General features: G+C 41.9%; 1 protein-coding gene and 1 pseudogene across 1 annotated transcript; both read right to left on the reverse strand.

Moving 5' to 3' along the window:
• Positions 1-1,405: 1,405 nt before the first annotated feature.
• LOC148774281 (KRAB domain-containing protein 5-like) lies at positions 1,406-19,423 on the reverse strand. The gene is made up of 4 exons (XM_088830710.1): positions 19,264-19,423; positions 18,680-18,772; positions 12,531-12,806; positions 1,406-1,470 (listed from the first exon to the last, which is right to left on the reverse strand). The coding sequence occupies exons 1-4, from the start codon at positions 19,421-19,423 to the stop codon at positions 1,406-1,408; spliced, it is 594 nt and encodes a 197-aa protein (XP_088686836.1).
• On the reverse strand, positions 10,925-11,967 carry LOC148774282 (uncharacterized; annotated as a pseudogene).
• Positions 19,424-19,740: the final 317 nt, after the last annotated feature.

Raw genomic sequence — 19,740 nt, forward strand, 5'->3', positions numbered from 1 at the left:
CCTTCCTACTTGGAAGGAAAGCTATGAGCAATTTAGACAGCATAATAAAAAATAGAGACATTACTTTGCAGACAAACGTCTCTCTAGTCAAAGCTATGGTTTTTCCAGTAGTCATGTATGGATGTGAGAGTTGAGCCATAAAGAAGCCTGAGCATCAAAGAATTCATGCTTTTGAACTCTGGTGTTGGAGAAGACTTTTGAGAGTCTCTTAGACTGCAAGGAAATCACGCCACTCAATTCTAAAGGAAATCAATCCTGAATATTCGTTGGAAGGACTGATGCTGAAGCCAAAGCTCCAATACTTTGACCATCTGATGCAAAGAGCTGATGCTTTGGAAAACATCGTGATGCTGGGTAAGACTGAGGGCAGGAGGAGAAGGGGACGACACAGGATGAGATGGCTGGATGGCATCACTGACTTGATGGACGTGAGTTTGAGTGAGGTCTGGGAGTTGACTATGGACAGGGAAGCCTGGCATGCTGTAGTCCATGGGGATCCAAAGAGTTGGATACGACTGAGCCTCTGAACTGACTGAAAGGTATAATTGATTCTCTTTGTGGTACAGTCATACAAAATTGTAAAACAGCTATATTCCAATTAGAAGTTTTTAAACTGATTTCTTTATGTAATCTAGACATTGTTATAGCTTGAATCAACTATTAATAATATGGTAGAAAATGTGTTAAGCTTTTATGCAAGTTTATTTTAAAATTCTATCAGGTAATCGAATATTTTAAATATTTTAGCATTTTAGAATTGGGGCAAATACACTTAAGATATTTAATACGAGATCATAGAAGGAAAAGAGAGACTTTGAAGTCAACCTGAGATGTGCGTTCTTTCATTTTGGGAGGTTTTGCTTTCTGAAGTGAAAAAAGTATTTGAGTTAGAAATGTATTTAGAAGGTCCTATCTGTAGCTCCCAGTAGATAGGAAGTTAGAAGTCAGGAAATAAAAACCTGTCCCCAGTGTTCCTAGAAATTTAGCAGTTTGTCTACCACTTCACTCACATATTTTGTCTAGAGGTAGAAAGAAACTTTAAAAGGACTGTCATACAGTTACTCAAAATGGGCAGTTTTCCTAGGACCCACCACAGATGGAAGAGCAACCAATGAATGCAGTTTGTCACAAGCCAAGAGGAGCCTTTTACTTCACACTGTCATGAAGAAAAGTAGTCACTGGAGATGAATTTATGAATGATGTAACAGACAGAATAGGGCAGGTGACAAATTTCTATGACAGCAGTGGACACAAAGTCAGGTTTTTGAAAACCATTTACATTGAAGCAAATCTTCCAAAACCATGTGACGAAGGGTGAGTTCCTCTCTGTTCCTTGGACCTCTCATCTGAGTCATCATCTATCCATTCGTACCTACCTGGTATATGTCTGTTGTCTCCATTCTCCTTATACTCCTGGGTCATTCAATCGCTCCAGAAAAGTGCTCAGGTCCAGCTTAGAACCCATGAGACCTGTTCATCAGAGAAAGGAATATTTGTGTTGTCTGAGATTCATCAGTGTCCAATCCAATATGTATTCAGTCAAGACGAGAATGCAAGGGAGAATGTTAATACAGCCTGGAAAGTGATTTTCACAAATTCTTTATTCACATCACCTATATAACACTAACAAATCCATAACATCAGATCCTGAGATACTGGTCAAGTACGACGAAGGCAAAGTAAGTGTGCAACTGTGAAATTAAGAAAAGGTTTGACTATTTAATACTACTGAGCTTATACAAGTACCACTAACCTAGAATGAAGTGATACGTTACAGTGAAAGGTGTCAGATTCACCATCTCCAAACAAGAAGATTTAACTTCGGGACCAGGGACCAGGGACCAGGGTTGATCACTCAAGAGCGTTTGTGTAGCAGAGTTTTATTAAACTGAAAAAGGGACAGAGAAGCTTCTGACATAGACATCAGAAGGGGGCAGAGAGTGCCCCCTTGCTAGTCTAAGCAAGGGAGCTATAAACTTTTTAAATCAGAAATTACGATAAATCAAAAGAATGTCTCAAGGTTGTAAAAATTTTACCAGACCCACTCCCAAAATTTACGTTTGAGGATAGCAGGGTTAGATCAAAACAATAGAAAGATCCTACCAGACCCAGACTGCTTATTGACAATGTCAAGCCTTCGACCGTGTGGTTCACAACAAACTGGAAAATTATTCAGGAGATGGGAACATCAGACCACCGGACCTGCCTCTTGAGAAATCTGTATGCAGGTCAAGAAGCAACAGTTAGAACTGGACATGGGACAACAGACTGGTTCCAAATCGGGAAAGGAGTACTTAAGGCTGTATATTTTCACCGTGCTTATTTAACTTATATGCACAGCACATCACGAAAAATGCTGCTGGATGAAGCACAAACAGGAGTCAAGATAACCAGGAGAAATATCCATAACCTCAGATATGCAGATGACACCACCCTTATGGCAGAAAGAGAAGAACTAAAGAGCCTCTTGATGAAACTGAAAGAGGAAACCACTACAATATTGTAAAGTAATTAGGTTCCAATTAAAATAAATAAATTTTTAAAACTACTACGTATAAAATAGATAAGTAACAAGGATATATTATATACCATAGGGAATTACATCCATTCAGTTCAGTTCAGTTCAGTCGCTCAGTCGTGTCTGACTCTTTGCGACCCCATGAATCACAGCACACCAGGCCGCCCTGTCCATCACCAACTCCCGGAGTTCACTCAAACTCATGTCCATCAAGTTGGTGATGCCATACATCCATCTCATTCTCTGTCATCCCCATCTCCTCCCGCCCCCAATCCCTCCCAGCATCAGTCTTTTCCAGTGAGTCAACTCGTCGCATGAGGTGGCCAAAGTATTGGAGTTTCAGTTTTAGCATCAGTCCTTCCAATGAACACCCAGGATTGATCTCCTCTAGAATGGACTGGTTGGATCTCCTTGCAGTCCAAGGGACCCTCAAGAGTCTTCTCCAGCGCCACTATCTTGTGATAAATTCTAATGGAGTATAATCAGTAAAAGTACTGATTCACTATAGTATATGCCTGAAAATAATGTAATATTGTACATCAACTATACTTCATTAAGAAAAGAATGCAGAACAAAATAAATATAAGAGCTGCTCTTTTTTTTCTTGGAAGAAGAGCTCAACTCAATGTAAATAAAAGTTCTTCTTTCCAGAAAAAAAAAAAAAAGAAACTGAAAGAGGAGAGTGAAAACATTGGCTTAAAACTCAACATTCAGAAATTAAGATCATGGCATCTGGTTCCATCACTTCTTGGCAAATGGATGGGAAACAATCTAAACAGTGATAGACTTTATTTTGGGGGGGCTCCAAAATCACTGCAGATGGGGACTGCAGCCATGATATTAAAAGACGCTTGCTCCTTGGACGAAAAGTTATGGCCAACCTAGACAGCGTGTTAAAAAGCAGAGACATTGCCAACAAAGGTCGGTCTAATCAGACATATGGATTTTCCAGTAGTCATGTATGGATGTGAGAGTTGGACTACAAAGAAAGCTAAACACCGAAGAATTGATGCTTTTGAACTGTGGTGTGGACTTTTGGAAGTCCCTGGGACTGTAGGAGATCCAACCAGTCCATCCTAAAGGAAATCATTTCTGAATATTCATTGGAAGGACTGATGCTGAAACTAAAACGCCAATACTTTGGCAAGCTGGTGTGAAGAGCTGACTTATTTCAAAAGACCCTGATGCTGGGAAAGATTAAAGGCGGGAGGAGAAGGGGATGACAGAGGATGAGATGGTTGGATGGCATCAATGACTGAAGGGACATGAGTTTGAGTAAACTCCGGCAGTTGGTGATGGACAGGCAGTCCTGGTGTGCTGTGGTCCATGGGGTCGCAAATAGTCAGACAGGACTGAGCAACTGAACTGAACTGAACCTGACCCACTCTCATAATATAAATTCTAAGTTATCAGGGATAGTCAAAAGTTTTTCAGGAAGGAGAAACTGTCCTCAAGCAGGATACATTGTTGTTATATATTCCCTAATATAGAGTTTAAACTGAGTTGTTTGTAGTTTAATTATCAGTTCTGGGCTTAAAGAAAAACTAACGTGTCTAAGACACATAAAGACACATAAAAAAAGTCATTTTATGTGTCTAAGACCAAGGAATGTAAAGGAAAAAAAGGTATTCGTCCTTCTTCCTTCTTGAGAATTCCAGACCCATATCTCCTCTTTGTGAGTTTCAAGACCACCCCCCCCCCCCGCTTCCTCTTCAGGACAACAGAGTTGTTATCAACCTACCTAGGAATTGACTCTCACAGAAGGAGGCAGAGTACATCAAGGAAGAAAAAGGTTACCAGCATAATGAATTATCCTGAAGCCTTTCTTTCTAAACTCATACATACCCATTTCCCCTAGAAAGGAGAAATTTCAAAATACTGTGGGAATCAGAAAATTTCAGAAACATTCTAGAAGTGATGGAACCAAAACCCAGTGGGTAGACAAGGACTTCTGGAAGGAAGCTGTCCTCACCCAAGCGGGCAGGTTCCTATAGTTCGCTAACATCACGTCCCTGTACAATGCCTGTTGAAAATTTTCTGGAAAAACTCTGGACCACTGAGTTGATTCACTGGGCTTCCCAGCTGGCTCAGTGGTAAAGAATTGGCCTGCCAATGCTGGAGATGCGGCTTCAGTCTCAGAGTGGAGAGAATCCCCTGGAGGAGCAAATGGCAACCCACTGCAGAATTCTTGCCCGGGAAACCCCATGGACAGAAGAGAGTTGGTTCTATGTATAATGGCAGTTTCAAACTCGGTTTTAAATATCTAAATTGCATCCAGCTTCTAAGTCATCACTGAACTTCCCAACGTCCCTAAAATCCCAACACCGAACCATATCCCAGTGGGAGTGAGGATAGGAGTGACTCCCCATGCTGATCTCTCACAAAAAGAATAGTTTCAACAGCTGAAAGTCGCTGATTCATGTTGAGAATTCATCATGCTCCAAAGAAAGTGGGGAGAAGGCAATGGCAAGCCACTCCAGTACTCTTGCCTAGAAAATCCCATGGACAGAGGAGCCTGGTGGGCTATAGTCCATGGGGTCACTACTAGTCAGACACGACTGAGCGACTTAACTTTCACTTTTCACTTTCACATATTGGAGAAGGAAATGGCAACCCACTCCAGTGTTCTTGCCAGGGATGGGGAGGCCTGGTGGGCTGCCGTCTATGGGGTCGCACAGAGTCGGACATGACTGTAGTGACTTAGCAGCAGCAACAGCAGCAAAGAAAGCGAGCATGCAGACAAGGGAGAAAAGGCTGTGGGATACAAGAGGGTATTCTAAAGGGCAGGTCTTCACTATTATAAGAACAAATGGGAAAATATAAGATGAAAACAAATGACCGGGAAGAAAAATTAGGAGCCGAGAGCTAAAGGCTTGCATATTCTCATTCGGGCATTTCAGGAGGAAAAGCAGACACAGTCCCAGACCCTGGATTGGATTTTTACCTGAGAAGCTGCCATTTCCTCCTCTTCTTCCTCCTGCTCTCACTTCTCTGGGGATGTTATGCTGCAAACGCACTTCTGAGTTGAGAAAATACCTTGGAGTGCATCAACACAGCTCTTTAACCTGCAACCACCGCTCCTACAGCCAGAAGAACGTTGAAAAGCTGCGAAGACCGACCTCTCCTGTCCTCTGTCTCAGGAGAGATTCAGGAACAATCAATTCCTACCTGGAGACAAGCCTGTGAACCTATTTCTTGATTGTTCTCTCCCCACAGAGAGATCCTAACACACTGCTGACACAGAGGATGTGAGCTGACTGACTTCCCTGGTCCAAATCCAGCTAGACCAACCCTGCGGCCTCTCCTCAGACGGACGCCAGGGCTCAGCTCTCACAGATGGATCAGGAGCCACGTCCTTAACCTGGGCCTCTCCTTAGAGTCCGCTGGAGCACTTCCTACACACCACACTGAAGCTACCGCAGGACCAACATAGAACTCTGTTGGGAGGGCATCAGTGAGGTAATTTCCTGACACTGGTCACGTGATCCTGATGGGAAACCAGATGGAAACCACTTGGCTAAAGATTCTTTCTGAACCATTTCAATGAATACAAATCCCTGGCGGTCAGGTCCCCACTCCAAGAAGACATGAATCTGCAGGTCTACAGTGGGGCCGTGAAAGGAGCTATCAGCAAATCCCATTTTTTTCTGATGTTTCTTCCCCCAAACCAACGCTCAGGAGTCCTGAGCTCAAAGCCTCACACTCACACCTAAGACCTCTCTGTAGGGGAGGATTTAGGGCAGGAATTTGAGAGAGGTCAAAGCTAGAATCAGGTAGAGAAAACAGGAGTATTTGCAGTTCAGCTTGTATAATTTACCCTGAGTGAAGTGCCTCGGGCTCCCTAGACTGAGTGTGGGTTAATCCATTCAAACCAAGAAAAGGATTCTGGTGAGCACTGTGAGGGTGCTGAAAGGTTGCTGCTCAAGCACAAGACCTCTGGATTTTTGGCCTACTGAGGAGAATAATTCAATCCGGGGCCAGAGATCAGGCTTGATCCCTCAGAGCTTTTGTGTAATGAAGTTTTGTAAAAGTAGAAAAGAGATAGAGAAAGCTTCTGGCAAGGACATCAGAAGGGAGAAGAAAGACTGTCCACTCGCTAGTGTTAGCAAAAGAGTTATATATTTTAATTATTTATTATAGTGAATCAAAAGAATGTCTGAAAGTTGTAAAGACCTCACTAGACCCACTCCCATAATATACATTTTAAGACAACAGGATTATAGAAAGTATTTTTCCAGAGACTATCCTCATGCAGGATAATTGGTTACATAATCCTAAGGAGCGTACAGGGCAAAAAACGTTTGTTCTTTCTCGCTGAAAATTCCAGATCCCTCTCTCTTTGGGAACCCCTGGACTGATCAACCTGTGTAGAAATTGACTCTCTCAGTGTGATTGAACGGTGGCCTGTGAATAGACCCTGGAGTTGATCAAGACTGTCATCTGTGGTCATCTAGTGCAGGGGCTCACAGGACTGGCTGGTGTGAGCTCAAGGACCTGCAAGCTGCCTGCTCCCCAGACAGATGCTGAGGCAGCAACAACATGGAGCAATTCACGGAAACTGTCAACAACACTCTGTATAATCCTTCTGTTAGAATTATCCCAGTGTTAAAGTAGTTAAATGGGAGAGGAAATACAACACAGAAATGATGGAATATATCTGAAGTTATGAGAAGTTTAAATCCAGTGAGTAAACTAATTTCCACGTATGCCATCTCTGTGTGCTACCGAACAGTTCATTGTGGTCTCTTTCAGTTCAGTTCAGTTCAGTCGCTCAATCGTGTCTGACTCTCCGCGACCCCATGAATCACAGCAACCTTAAATAAGATGGGCAAGGTTGCTGTTGGTGGTGGCTTAACATTTCATTCATTACAATCAACCGAAACAATAAAGGCCATTCACTTTTATGAATAACCATGTATTAATTTCACACATATCGAAATAAAACTTTTTACAATCCGCGGTATGATCCATGATTAAATACAGATCAAATGTACAGAGAACCATATTCATTTTTTGATTAATGATTGAGATTTGTGACTTTTATGGCTTACCAAACAAAGGCTAGGAAGCACTTAGCAAGCATGGTATACAGTAATTCCACGCTTTTTCCAGGAAGGGTTTCTAATGCATTTCGTGGTTACAGTATGCATTACTGTCTTTACTTCAACATTGTCAAGTAGTAATCATGATTTGTGTTGATATTATAAAGATATATCAATATTTCAGTGAACTCTCATTGTGTTCCTACAAATCAAGGATGTTATCTCTTGAAGCCTTACAACCAATTTCTGTCTTACTTTAATACATGAAACGATTAAATGATCACTTATATCATGGCAACCTCCAGATATTTCACATCAATGATAAACACCTCCATTTAGATGGTCATTGTCCATTTTACATTATGGTATCATTCATCTTCTAATAGAGAATAGATAGAAATGGTTGCAACACAATATAAAAAGTTTATGGTTTTAAGAAACCATCAAACACCTACGTCTGCAAACACACTAGAAAGAAAGCATAGTATGGATTATTTGAGTGCTGAATTACATTCACTTCAAAGAATCTCAAATCATGTCATTATTAAAAAGCATATATACACTGCTAAAAATTGTAACTTTCCAATCATCAACCTTCATTTCACGATTCATGCTAATATATCCATTTTTCTAAGTGTTTTCACTATGGATTACTCCCTGCAGTCATTCTCCTTCAGAGAAACTTCTGAAAAAAAAGTTGATGAAATGCCTTCTACTATGCAATCCCTGTTCAGTTCAGTCACTCAATCGAGTCCGACTCTTTGCGACCCCATGAATCACAGCACGCCAAGCTTCCCTGTCCATCACCAACTCCCGGAGTTCACTCAAACTCATGTCCATCAAGTCGGTGATGCCATCCAGCCATCTCATTCTCTGTCGTCCCCGTCTCCTCCTACCCCAAGTCCTTCCTAGCATCAGACTTTTTTCCAGCGAGTCAAATCATCGCATGAGGTGGACAAAGTATTGCAGTTTCAGCTTTAGCATCAGTCCTTCCAATGAACACCCAGGATTGATCTCCTTTGGAATGGACTGGTTGGATCTCCTTGCAGTCCAAGGGACTCTCAATAGTCTTCTCCAACACCTCAGTTCAAAAGCATCAATTCTTCGACGATCAGCTTTCTTCACAGTCCAAATCTCACATACATGCATGACCATGGGAAAAACCATAGCCTTGACTAGACAGACCTTGGTTGACAAAGTAATGTCTCTGTTTTTTAATATGCTATCTAGGTTGGTCATAACTTTCCTTCCAAGGAGTAAGCGTCTTTTAATTTCTTGGCTGCAATCAGCATCTGTAGTGATTTTGGAGCCCCCAAAAATAAACTCTGACACTGTTTCCACTGTTTCCCCGTCTATTTCCCGTGAAGTGATGGGCCCAGATGCCATGATCTTCGTTTTCTGAATGTTGACCTTCAAGCCAAACTTTTCACTCTCCTCTTTCACTTTCAAGAGGTTTTTGAGTTCCTCTTCACTTTCTGCCATAAGGTGTCATCTGCATATCTGAAGTTATTCATATTTCTCCCAGCAATCTTGATTCCAGCTTGTGTTTCCAAGGCAAACCGTTCAATATTACAGTAATCCAAATCTATGCCCCAACCAGTAATGCTGAAGAAGCCGAAGTTGAACGATTCTATGAACACCTACAAGACCTTTTAGAACTAACACCCAAAAAATATGTCTTTTTCATTATAGGCGACTGGAATGCAAAAGTAGGAAGTCAAGAAACACCTGGAGTAACAGGCAAATTTGGCCTTGGAGCACGGAATGAAGCAGGGCAAAGGCTAATAGAGTTTTGCCAAGAGAACGCACTGGTCATAGCAAACACCCTCTTCCAACAACACAAGAGAAGACTCTACACATGGACATCACCAGATGGTCAACACTGAAATCAGATTGAATATATTCTTTGCAGCCACACAAGACCAGGATCTGACTGTGGCTCAGATCATGAATTCCTTCTTGTCAAATTCAGACTTAAGTTGAAGAAAGTAGGAAAACCACTAGACCATTCAGATATGACCTAAATCAAATCCCTTATGATTATACAGTGGAAGTGAGAAATAGATTTAAGGGACTATATCTGATAGATAGAGTGCCTGATGAACTCTGGATGGAGGTTCGTGACATTGTACAGGAGACAGGGACCAAGACCATCCCCATGGAAAAGAAATGCAAAAAGCTAAATAGCTGTCTGAGGAGGACTTGCACATAGCTGTGAAAAGAAGAGAAGCAAAAAGCAAAGGAGAAAAGGAAAGATATAAGCATCTGAATGCAGAGTTCCAAAGAGTAGCAAGGAAAGATAAGAAAGCCTTCCTCAGCGATCAATGCAAAGAAATAGAGGAAAACAACAGAATAGGAAAAACAAGAGATCTTTTCAAGAAAATTAGAGATATCAAGGGAACATTTCATGCAAAGATGGGCTCGATAAAGGACAGAAATGGTATGGACCTAACAGAAGCAGAAGATATTAAGACGAGGTGGCAAGAATACATAGAAGAACTGTACAAAAAAGATCTTCACGATGAAGATAATCACGATGGTGTGATCACTCACCTAGAGCTAGACATCTTGGAATGTGAAGTCAAGTGAGTCTTAGATAGCATCACGACGAACAAAGCTAGTGGAGGTGATGGAATTCCGGTTGAGCTATTTCAAATCCTGAAAGATGATGCTGTGAAAGTGCTGCACTCAATATGCCAGCAAATTTGGAAAACTCAGCAGTGGCCACAGGACTGGAAAAAGTCAGTCTTCATTCCAATCTCAAAGAAAGGCAATGCCAAAGAATGCTCAAACTACCGCACAATTGCACTCATCTCCCACGCTAGTAAAGACATGCTCAAAATTCTCCAAGCCAGGCTTCAGCAATATGTGACCCGTGAACTTCCAGATGTTCAAGCAGGTTTTAGAAAAGGCAGAGAAACCAGAGATCAAATTGCCAACATCCGCTGGATCATGGAGAAAGCAAGAGAGTTCCAGAAAAACATCTATTTCTGCTTCATTGACTATGCCAAAGCCTTTGACTGTGTGGATCACAATAAACTCTGGAACATTCTGAAAGAGATGGGAATACCAGACCACCTGACCTGCCTCTTGAGAAACCTGTATGCAGGTCAAGAAGCAACAGTTAGAACTGTACATGGAACAACAGACTGGTTCCAAATAGGAAAAGGAATACATTAAGGTTGTATATTGTCACCCTGCTTATTTAACTTATATGCAATCCGTTATTTCCATTTAACTTTTGATTAAATACCTTTATACATATTTGTTATATCATTTCCATCGATTTCTTATATAAATTCTTGTGTTTTCCGATGCATGTTAGGGCAAACCTCTTCCATCACTTGTTCCATTACTAGGGTTTCTATTCAGTGTGTGTTCTCAGATGTTTAGTGAGATTACCACTCTGACTAAAGGCTTTGCCACATTCTGTACATTTATGAGGCTTCTCTCCAGAATGAATTCGCTGATGTTTATTAAGATATGAGCGGTGAGTAAAGGCTTTGTTACACTCTTTACATTTATAAGGTCTGTCCCCAAAATGAATTCGCTGATGTGCAGTAAGATATGAGGACCAGATAAAGGCTTTGTTACAATCTTTACATTTATAAGGCTTCCCTTCAGTATGAATTTGCTGATGTTTGGTAAGATATGAGGAACGATTAAGGCTTTGCTACATTCTTGACATGTATAAGGCTTCTTTCCAGTATGTATTCGCTGATGTCAAGAAAGATGTGAACGCTGAATAAAGGTTTTGTTACATTCTTTACATTTATAAGGTCTCTCCCCAGAATGAATTCGCTGATGGGCAGTAAGATGTGAGGAACGGATAAAGGCTTTGTTACAGTCTTTACATCTATAAGGCTTCTCTCCAGTATGGATTCGCTGATGATAGGTTAGCTGCGAGGACCAGATAAAGGCTTTGTTACATTCTTTACATCTATAAGGCTTCTCTCCAGTGTGGATTTGCTGATGATAGGTTAGCTGCGAGGAACAGATAAAGGCTTTGTTACACTCTGTACATTTGTAAGGTTTCTCTCCAGTATGGATTCGCCGATGTTGAATAAGACTTGAGGTGTAAGTAAAGGCTTTGCCACATTCTGTACATTTATAAGGTTTCTCTCCAGTGTGAATTCTCTGATGTTTGATAAGAAGTGAGCTATGGTTAAATTCTCTGCTACATTCTGTACATTTGAAAGGTTTCCTTCCTGTATGAATTATGTTATGTCTACTTAGATGGCATGACTTACTAAACACTCTGCCACATATCTTACACTTGTTTTCTTTCTGTGGATTCTGAACAGTCTGCTGTTGAATAAGTTCTGAAGACTGATTAGAAACCTTACCATATTCACTACAAGTCCTCTCTTCAGTACAAGTCCGCTTATCTAGAGAAAAACCTGACATTTGATCAAAAGTATTTCTACGTTTATTACTTGGAGAATCCTTGTTTGAAGATTCGGGTCCCTGATGTTTCATAAGGTTTGAGTCTCCTTCAACCACATACCCAGTTTTATTGCCTGAATACCTTCTCAGTCCACCATAAATACTCTTGTAATTATTGGAGCTGGAGCTCTTACTTAAGGTCTGACTCATTTTATTATACACAGAATGTTGTTGTGTATTAACCATATCACAATAAGTATTGAACAATGACGGTTGGATTCTGTCTCTTCCATTATCATCAACATTATACATGTTGGAATGGAGAGAAAATATCTCTTGAGGGAAGAAAAATGACCCCCTTTTCATGGATTCTTCACATTGATTAGATTGTCAGCTTTCCCACTCTTTGTAAAATTGTAGGTGTTCAGACATGTTTGAATGTATGTTCAGTAGAAGCCTACATTCAGAATTGTCTGAATGAGTATTTGCAGTAGAGACTAGGTTACCTTCCAGATTTTCCACGTTTCCCTTTAGAGAACATGGATGTTTCATAAAAGGATGGAAATCTTTTCTTAAACACTTGCACTTCTCAGTAGATGTTGAAAACTGAAGCTGGTTTGACTCATGTTGCTCATTTCTTTTTGCAGTAATGTTAGCATTATGTGTAACTGTCTCCATTTCTCTATGTCCATATAAACATCCTCTCTGTCTTTCATACACCTTCATATATTCCCAGTCTTTCATTAAATTTAAGTTTCTGAGGTGAAATGTTTGATATATTCCTAGGCTTGCTTTTGGGAATACATCTTCTAATGCTGGATTCTTCGGCATCAAATCCTGGCTGTCTTGTGGAGACATAGCTGAAAGATACGAAATAACAAGTAATATTCCGTGTTATTCTCAGTGAATACATTTAAAGATTTAGAGAAAATTGATGATCATAGCTAGTTTAAAAATAAAAGAGAGACAGAAGGATCACGATGCCAGAGGACTACGCAGAGGTGGGGATCATCTCCCCACAAATGAATGAGAAATGGAACAGTTTTCACAGAGCCCAGCTGAACACCAGCAGAGGCCCTGGGAAATCTCAACAACAAGAGAGATTCCTGCTGAGCCAGGAAGGGCAAAAGAAAGAAGAAGAAAAAGGAAGTGGATTGGGGACTGCAACCCTGCGGAGAGATGAAAGTGAGGCGATGTCTCCATATCCGGGGCAGCCCCTCACTGGGGGATCTCAGTTTGGACAGAAGGAGAGGCTCATTCTCTGTGGGAAGAGCACATGGAAACCAGCCTGTGGCAGCAGGACAGAGTGAGACCTGCACACAGGATACTGACCCCAGCCCTGCCCAGCCAGCCTGAGAGGGTGTCCACCACTGCAGACAAGGGCTGGGTGCTGGAATGTGGGGTCTGGAGAGCAGGCCGAGGCAGAAGACAGCCGTTGGCTATGAGGAAACATCCTGAAGGGATGGGAGTGAGGGAGGAGCTCTGCAAAGGGGATGCCTGTGGTGAAGCCTGAACCAGCATAGAGCAGAGCACCACTGGTGAGTGATGGCCAAAGAGGACGCCCATTACATTCCCTGTCCCTGGTGTTGGACCCTGATTGCCAGGAACTGTGAAGAACTTCACCCACGTGGGTTGTTTGATCCCCCAGCCACAGCCTCGACCCATCTACCTCCTGCACAATCAGCAGACTCCTGTGCTCTGGGGCAGTCTCAGGATCAGACACCCGTGAGTTGGCCACACCCACAGATGGAGCTGACAGCACAGCTGAATACCAGGGATAAAGAAGGAAAGCTGAAATCATTTCTTGCAGCAACACAAGCCATGGTCTTATACCCATTACTGGATTTGTAACCTCAGCCCATACAGAGCATCTGAATCAACAACCAGGCCTCTCTCATTCATGGCAGGTGTAGCTTTAGCAGCTGTACACTCTGTGGGCTCCTACACAAGCAGGCTGGGCCAGGACAGAGCCTGAGCTGCCCCGTAGCAACACAGCGGGTCCAGCTCCACGTGAATGAAACCCAGGGCCTGACTTCTCTGAATCTATGTGGTGACCTTGGGAAAACATCTGAGAGACCCCAGTACCATGTGCCATCATGCCCATGGTTGGCGTGGGCCAAGATCAGTGCCAGCATTGCATAACATGAGAGCCTGCAGAAGGCATGAGAGGGGGAACCAGGGCACACCCTGAGGTGAACGTCCCCAGAGGAGTAACACTCTGACTTCTCTCCCACTGGATGTGCTCCAATCCCACGAGCCTGGCACCGCAGATCAGAATCACAACGAAGAATCAGATGCGGGGTCTCTACTCCACCACGCAGGGAGCAGGTACCACCACAGACAGGGCAGTAACAACCACAGAACAATGCAGAAACAGCCTGAATATCCAGGCAGGCTCTGGTCAAGACAACAGCAATCAAGGCACAGATCAAGATGATAAAGGCACAACCCTCTGGACGAACCTCACCCACCAAGGTGCAGACAACAGAAGGACGGCTAAGTGGGTTCCTGTAACCTTCAAAACAGAGACCACAAACAGAACGCTGGACAAAATGGGATGGCAAAGACAGGTTATAGAGGAAGAAGCACGATAAAAACCTACAAGGTCCACTAAATGAAGAGGAGTTAGGCACCCTAATGATTACTTCCTGCTTTTAGTCATCTTAAGTGGAGACACCTAACATTTCACAACTCCTAGGTGCCTAGTAATTCTTTAATCCACTTCTTGCCATAAAATTTCTGAGAATGGTCTATTAGATGTTTCAATCTAAAAATCATAAATGCTAATGACAGAGAACTAATCAGAAACTGAGGACACATAAGACAGTGTCTGAGGAAGCAGAATACAAATAAGATTCACACGCTAGTAAAGTCATGCTCAAAATTCTCCAAGCCAGGCTTCAGCAATATGTGAACCATGAACTCCCAGATGTTCAAGCAGGTTTTAGAAAAGGCAGAGGCACCAGAGATCAAATTGCCAACATCCGCTGGATCATGGAGAAAGCAAGAGAGTTCCAGAAGAGCATCTATTTCTGCATCATTGACTATGCCAAAGCCTTTGACTGTGTGGATCACAATAAATTGTGGAACATTCTGAAAGAGATGGGAATCCAAGACCACCTGACATGCCTCTCGAGAAACCTGTATGCAGGTCAGGAAGCAACAGTCAGAACTGTACATGGAACAACAGACTGGTTCCAAATAGAAAAAGGAGTGCATCAAGGCTGTATATTGTCACCCTGCTTATTTAACTTATATGCAGACTACATCATGAGGAACGCTGGGCTGGAAGAAGCACAAGCTGCAATCAAGATTGCTGGGAGAAATATCAATAACTTCAGATATGCAGATGACACTACCCTTATGGCAGAAAGTGAAGAGGAACTCAAGAGCCTCTTGATGAAAGTGAAAGAGGAGAGTGAAAAGGTTGGCTTGAAGCTCAACATTCAGAAAACAAAGATCATGGCCTCTGGTCCCATCACTTCATGGGAAATAGATGGAAAAACAGTGGAAACAGTGTCAGACTTTATTTTGGGGGGCTCCAAAATCACTGCAGATGCTGATTGCAGCCATGAAATTAAAAGACGCTTACTTGGAAGGAAAGTTATGACCAACCTTGATAATATATTAAAAAGCAGAGACATTACTTTGCCAACCAAGGTCCGTCTAGTCAAGGCTATGGTTTTTCCAGTGGTCATGTATGGATGTGAGAGTTGGACTGTGAAGAAAGCTGATCGCCGAAGAATTGATGCTTTTGAACTGAGGTGTTGGAGAAGACTCTTGAGAGTCCCTTGGACTGCAAGGAGATCCAACCAGTCCATTCTAAGGGAGATCGATCCTGGGTGTTCATTGGAGGGACTGATGCTAAAGCTGAAACTGCAATACTTTGGCCACCTCATGCGACGAGTTGACTCACTGGAAAAGACTCTGATGCTGGGAAAGGTTGGGGGCGGAAGGGGACGACCAAGAATGAGATGGCTGGATGGCATCACCGACTCTGTGGACATGAGTTTGAGTGAACTCCGGGAGTTGGTGATGGACAGGGAGGCCTGGCGTGCTGTGATTCATGGGGTCGTGGAGAGTCGGACAGGACTGAGCAACTGAACTGAACTGAACTGTACACTTAATAAAGTACTAGTTTTAAGAAATTTAATAAGAAGAGAGATTTTTAAAACTATGATTGAGAGAGGGAACTCTACTCATTGCTCTCTGGAGACCTAAATGGGAAGGAAATCAATAGAATGGTAAAGACTAAAGACATCTTTGAGAAAATTAGAGGTACCTGGAATATTTCATGCCAAGATGGGAACAATGAAGGACAGAAATGGAATGGGCCTAAAAGAAGCAGAAGATATTAAGAGAAGTTGGCAAGAATACATGAAAAAACTATACAAAAAAGATCTCAATGACTGAGATAACCACGATGGTGTGATCACTCACCTAGTAACAGACATCCTGGCGACCAACGAAGTTAGTGCAGGTGATGGAACTCCAGCTGAGCTATTTCAGGACCAAAAAATGATCATGCTGAAGTTCTGCACATGATTAGCCAGTTAATTTGGAAAACTCAGCGGTGGCCACAGGACTGGGAAAGGTCAGTTTTCATTCCAATCACAAAGAAAGACAATGCCAAAGAATGCTCAAACTACTACACAATTGCCCTCATTTCAAACAGTAGCAAAGGCTCCAAATTTTTCCTAGCGAGGCTTTAACAATACCTGAACCAAGAGCTCCCAGATGTTCAAGCTGGATTTAGAAACGGCAGAGGAATAGAGATCAAATTGTCAACATCCCTTGGATCATATAAAAAGCAAGAGAGTTCTGGGAAAACAACTACATCTGCTTTATTGACTACACCACAGCCTTTGATTGTGTGGATCACAAGAAACCGGAAAATTGTTAAAGAGATGGGAACACCAGACTACCTTACCTGCCTCCTGAGAAATCTGTATGCATGTCAAGAAGCAACAGTGAGAACTGGACATGTGACAATGGACTGATTTCAACCTAGGAAAGGAGTAGGTCAAGGCTGTATATTGTCACCCTGCTTATTTAACTTATATGCACAATACGTCATTGACATACCGGGTTGGATGAAGCACAAATTAGAATCAAGATTTCATGGAGAAATATCCATAATCTCAGATATACAGATGACACCATCCTATAGTAGAAAGCAAAGAGGTACTGAGGAGTCTCTTGATGAAACTGAAAGATAAGGTGAAAAAGCTGGCTTCAAACTCAACCTTCAAAAAATGAAGATCATGGCACCAGTCAGATCATTTCGTGGCGATCGGCAGGAGAAATAGTGGAAACAGTGAGAGACTTTATTTTTTTGGGTTCTCAAATCACTGCAGGTGGTGACTACAGCCATGATTGCTCCTTGGAAGAAAAGCTATGACCAACCTAGGCAGCATATTAAAAAGCAGAAACATTACTTTGCTGATAAAGGTCCATCTAGTCATAACTTGGTTTTTCCAGTAGTCATCTATGGATTTGTGAGTTGGACCATGAAGAAAGCTGAGTGCTGAAGAATTGATGCTTTTCAACGTGGTGTTGGAGAAGACTCTTCAGAGTACCTTGGACTGCAAGAAGATCTTACCACTCCATCCTAACGGAAATCAGTCCTGAATATTCATTGGAAGGACTGATGCTGAAGCTCTCATACCTTGGCCACCTTATGCGAAGAACTGACTCACTGAGTAGGACCCTGATGCTGGGAAAGATTGAAGATGAGAGGAGAAGGGAACGACAGAGGATGAGATGGTTCGATGGCATCACTGACTCGATGCTTATGAGTTTGAGCAAGCTCTGGGAGTTGACGATGGACAGGGAAGCCTGGCTTGCTGCAGACCAAAGATCGCAGACTCAGACTTGACTGACCAACTGAACTGACCTGACTGATATGTCTAATTGATTCTCTTGACTGTATAGGAATACAAAATTGGAAAACAGCGATATTCCAATTAGAACTTTTAATAGATTTCCTTATATAATATAAAAATTGTCATAATTTGAATCAACCATTAATAATATAGTAAAAATGTGCTAAGATTGTTGTCAATTTATTTTAAAATCCTATGAGGTAATAGTATATAATAAAGTATTTTATCATGTTAGAATTGGGGCAAATAAACTAAAGATATTTATTACGAGATCATATAAGGAGAAAAGAAACTTTGAAGTCAACCTGAGCTGTGCATTCTTTCATTTTCATGAGGTTTTGCTTTCTGCAGTGAAAAATTACTTGAATTTGAAGTTTATTCAGAAGGTCTTATGTGTCACTCCCAGTGGATAGGAAATTATAAATCAGAGAACAAAAACCCGTGCCCAGTATTCCTAGAAGTTTGGCCGTTTGTCTACCACTCCACTCACACATTTCTGTCTAGAGGTAGAAGGAAACTTCAAAAGAACCGTCACACAGTTACTCACAAATGGGCAGAATTTTCCTAAGGACCCCAAGAGATGGAAGCATGAATGAAGGAATACAAGCCAAGAGGAGACTTTGAGTTCACACTGTGACGGAGAAGAGTAACCACGGAGACAAACTCACGAACGATTTAAGAGGCAGAATGGGGCAGGTGATACATTTCTATCACAGCAGCAGACACAAAGCCAGGTTTCTGAAAACCATTTCCATTCAAGCAAGTCTTCCAAAACCACGTGAGCAAGGAGGAGTTCCTCGCTGCTCCTTGGACCTCTCATCTGAGTCATCGTCTCCATCCACACCTACCTGGGTAAATGGCTGTTGTCTCCATTCTCCTTATATTCCCGGGATCCTGCAATTGCTCCAGAGAGGGAACCTGGTCCAGCTTAGAGACAAGCCCTGTTGATCAAAGAAAGGAATGTTTGTGTTGTTAGGGATTCATCATCATCGAATCCAATAAGTGTTCACGTGAGAGGAGAACGCATTTTGTTCTAGAAAACGATTTCCCGAAATACTTTATTCAAAGCCGCCATACAGTACTAACAAACACCTAACAATCAGATCCTGAGATTCTGGTCAAGAAGTACTAAGGCAAAGGTAAGTAGTGTCAATGTGAAATTAAGAGAGGTACATCTATTATTACCACGACACTTACACAATTACCACTAACCTAGAAAGAAGGAGGCAGAGTACATCAAGGAAGAAAAACATCACCAGCATAACGAATCATCATGAAGCTTTTCTCTCTAAATTCACAAATACACATTTTCCCCTAGAAAACAGACATCTGAAACTACTGTGGGAGCTGAAAATTTCAGAAGACATTCTTGAAATGACAGAATAAAAACCCAGTGGGTAGATAAGGGATTCTGGAAGGCAGTTATCCTCACCCAAGGAGGCCAGGTTCCCGTAGTTCTCTAACATCACGTCCCTGTACAATTCCCGCTTAACAAGATCCAGACATTCCCACTCCTCTTGAGTGAAGTCTATGGTCACATCCTGGAATATCAGCTGTCCCTGAAATACAAAGTACAGATGCCCTGTGGCCATGGGAAAACTTCCTAATGTGACCCAAGATGAAAAAGGCAAGTTCAGAGACCTGGTCATGATTTAGTGGCTTGGCTGGTATTACAAAATCACAGTAATCCTTTCTACCCAATTTCTAATGTGAAGAAAAGAGGATGAGTTATGATCCACAGTCGTTAGAGAAATGATTCTCATCTGAAAGAGAAATTATAAAATCATCAGGGCAGCATCAGCATATTTATTTTTCAGCATTCTACTTGTTTGACATAGGATAAATTGTTTATCAAAGAAGCGGGAAAAAAAATTTTTTTTAAGAGCATATTCGGAGCCAAGAGTTGTGA

Source organism: Moschus berezovskii, chromosome 22 (genome assembly GCF_049115385.1).
Source record: "Moschus berezovskii isolate FMDL1 chromosome 22, NW_MosBer_1.0, whole genome shotgun sequence".
NCBI lineage: Eukaryota > Metazoa > Chordata > Mammalia > Artiodactyla > Moschidae > Moschus > Moschus berezovskii.

Bases quoted from the DNA above. Each gene is read 5' to 3' on its own strand.
- LOC148774281 (XM_088830710.1), bottom strand. From the start codon at position 19,423: ATGGCCACAGGGCATCTGTACTTTGTATTTCAGGGACAGCTGATATTC. The intron at 18,773-19,263 runs GTGAGGATAACT...TTTGATCAACAG, and splicing joins CGGGAACCTGGCCTCCTTGG to GGCTTGTCTCTAAGCTGGAC. The intron at 1,471-12,530 runs GCAAGTGTTTAA...TCTGATGAACAG, and splicing joins TTCAACATCTACTGAGAAGT to GTCTCATGGGTTCTAAGCTG.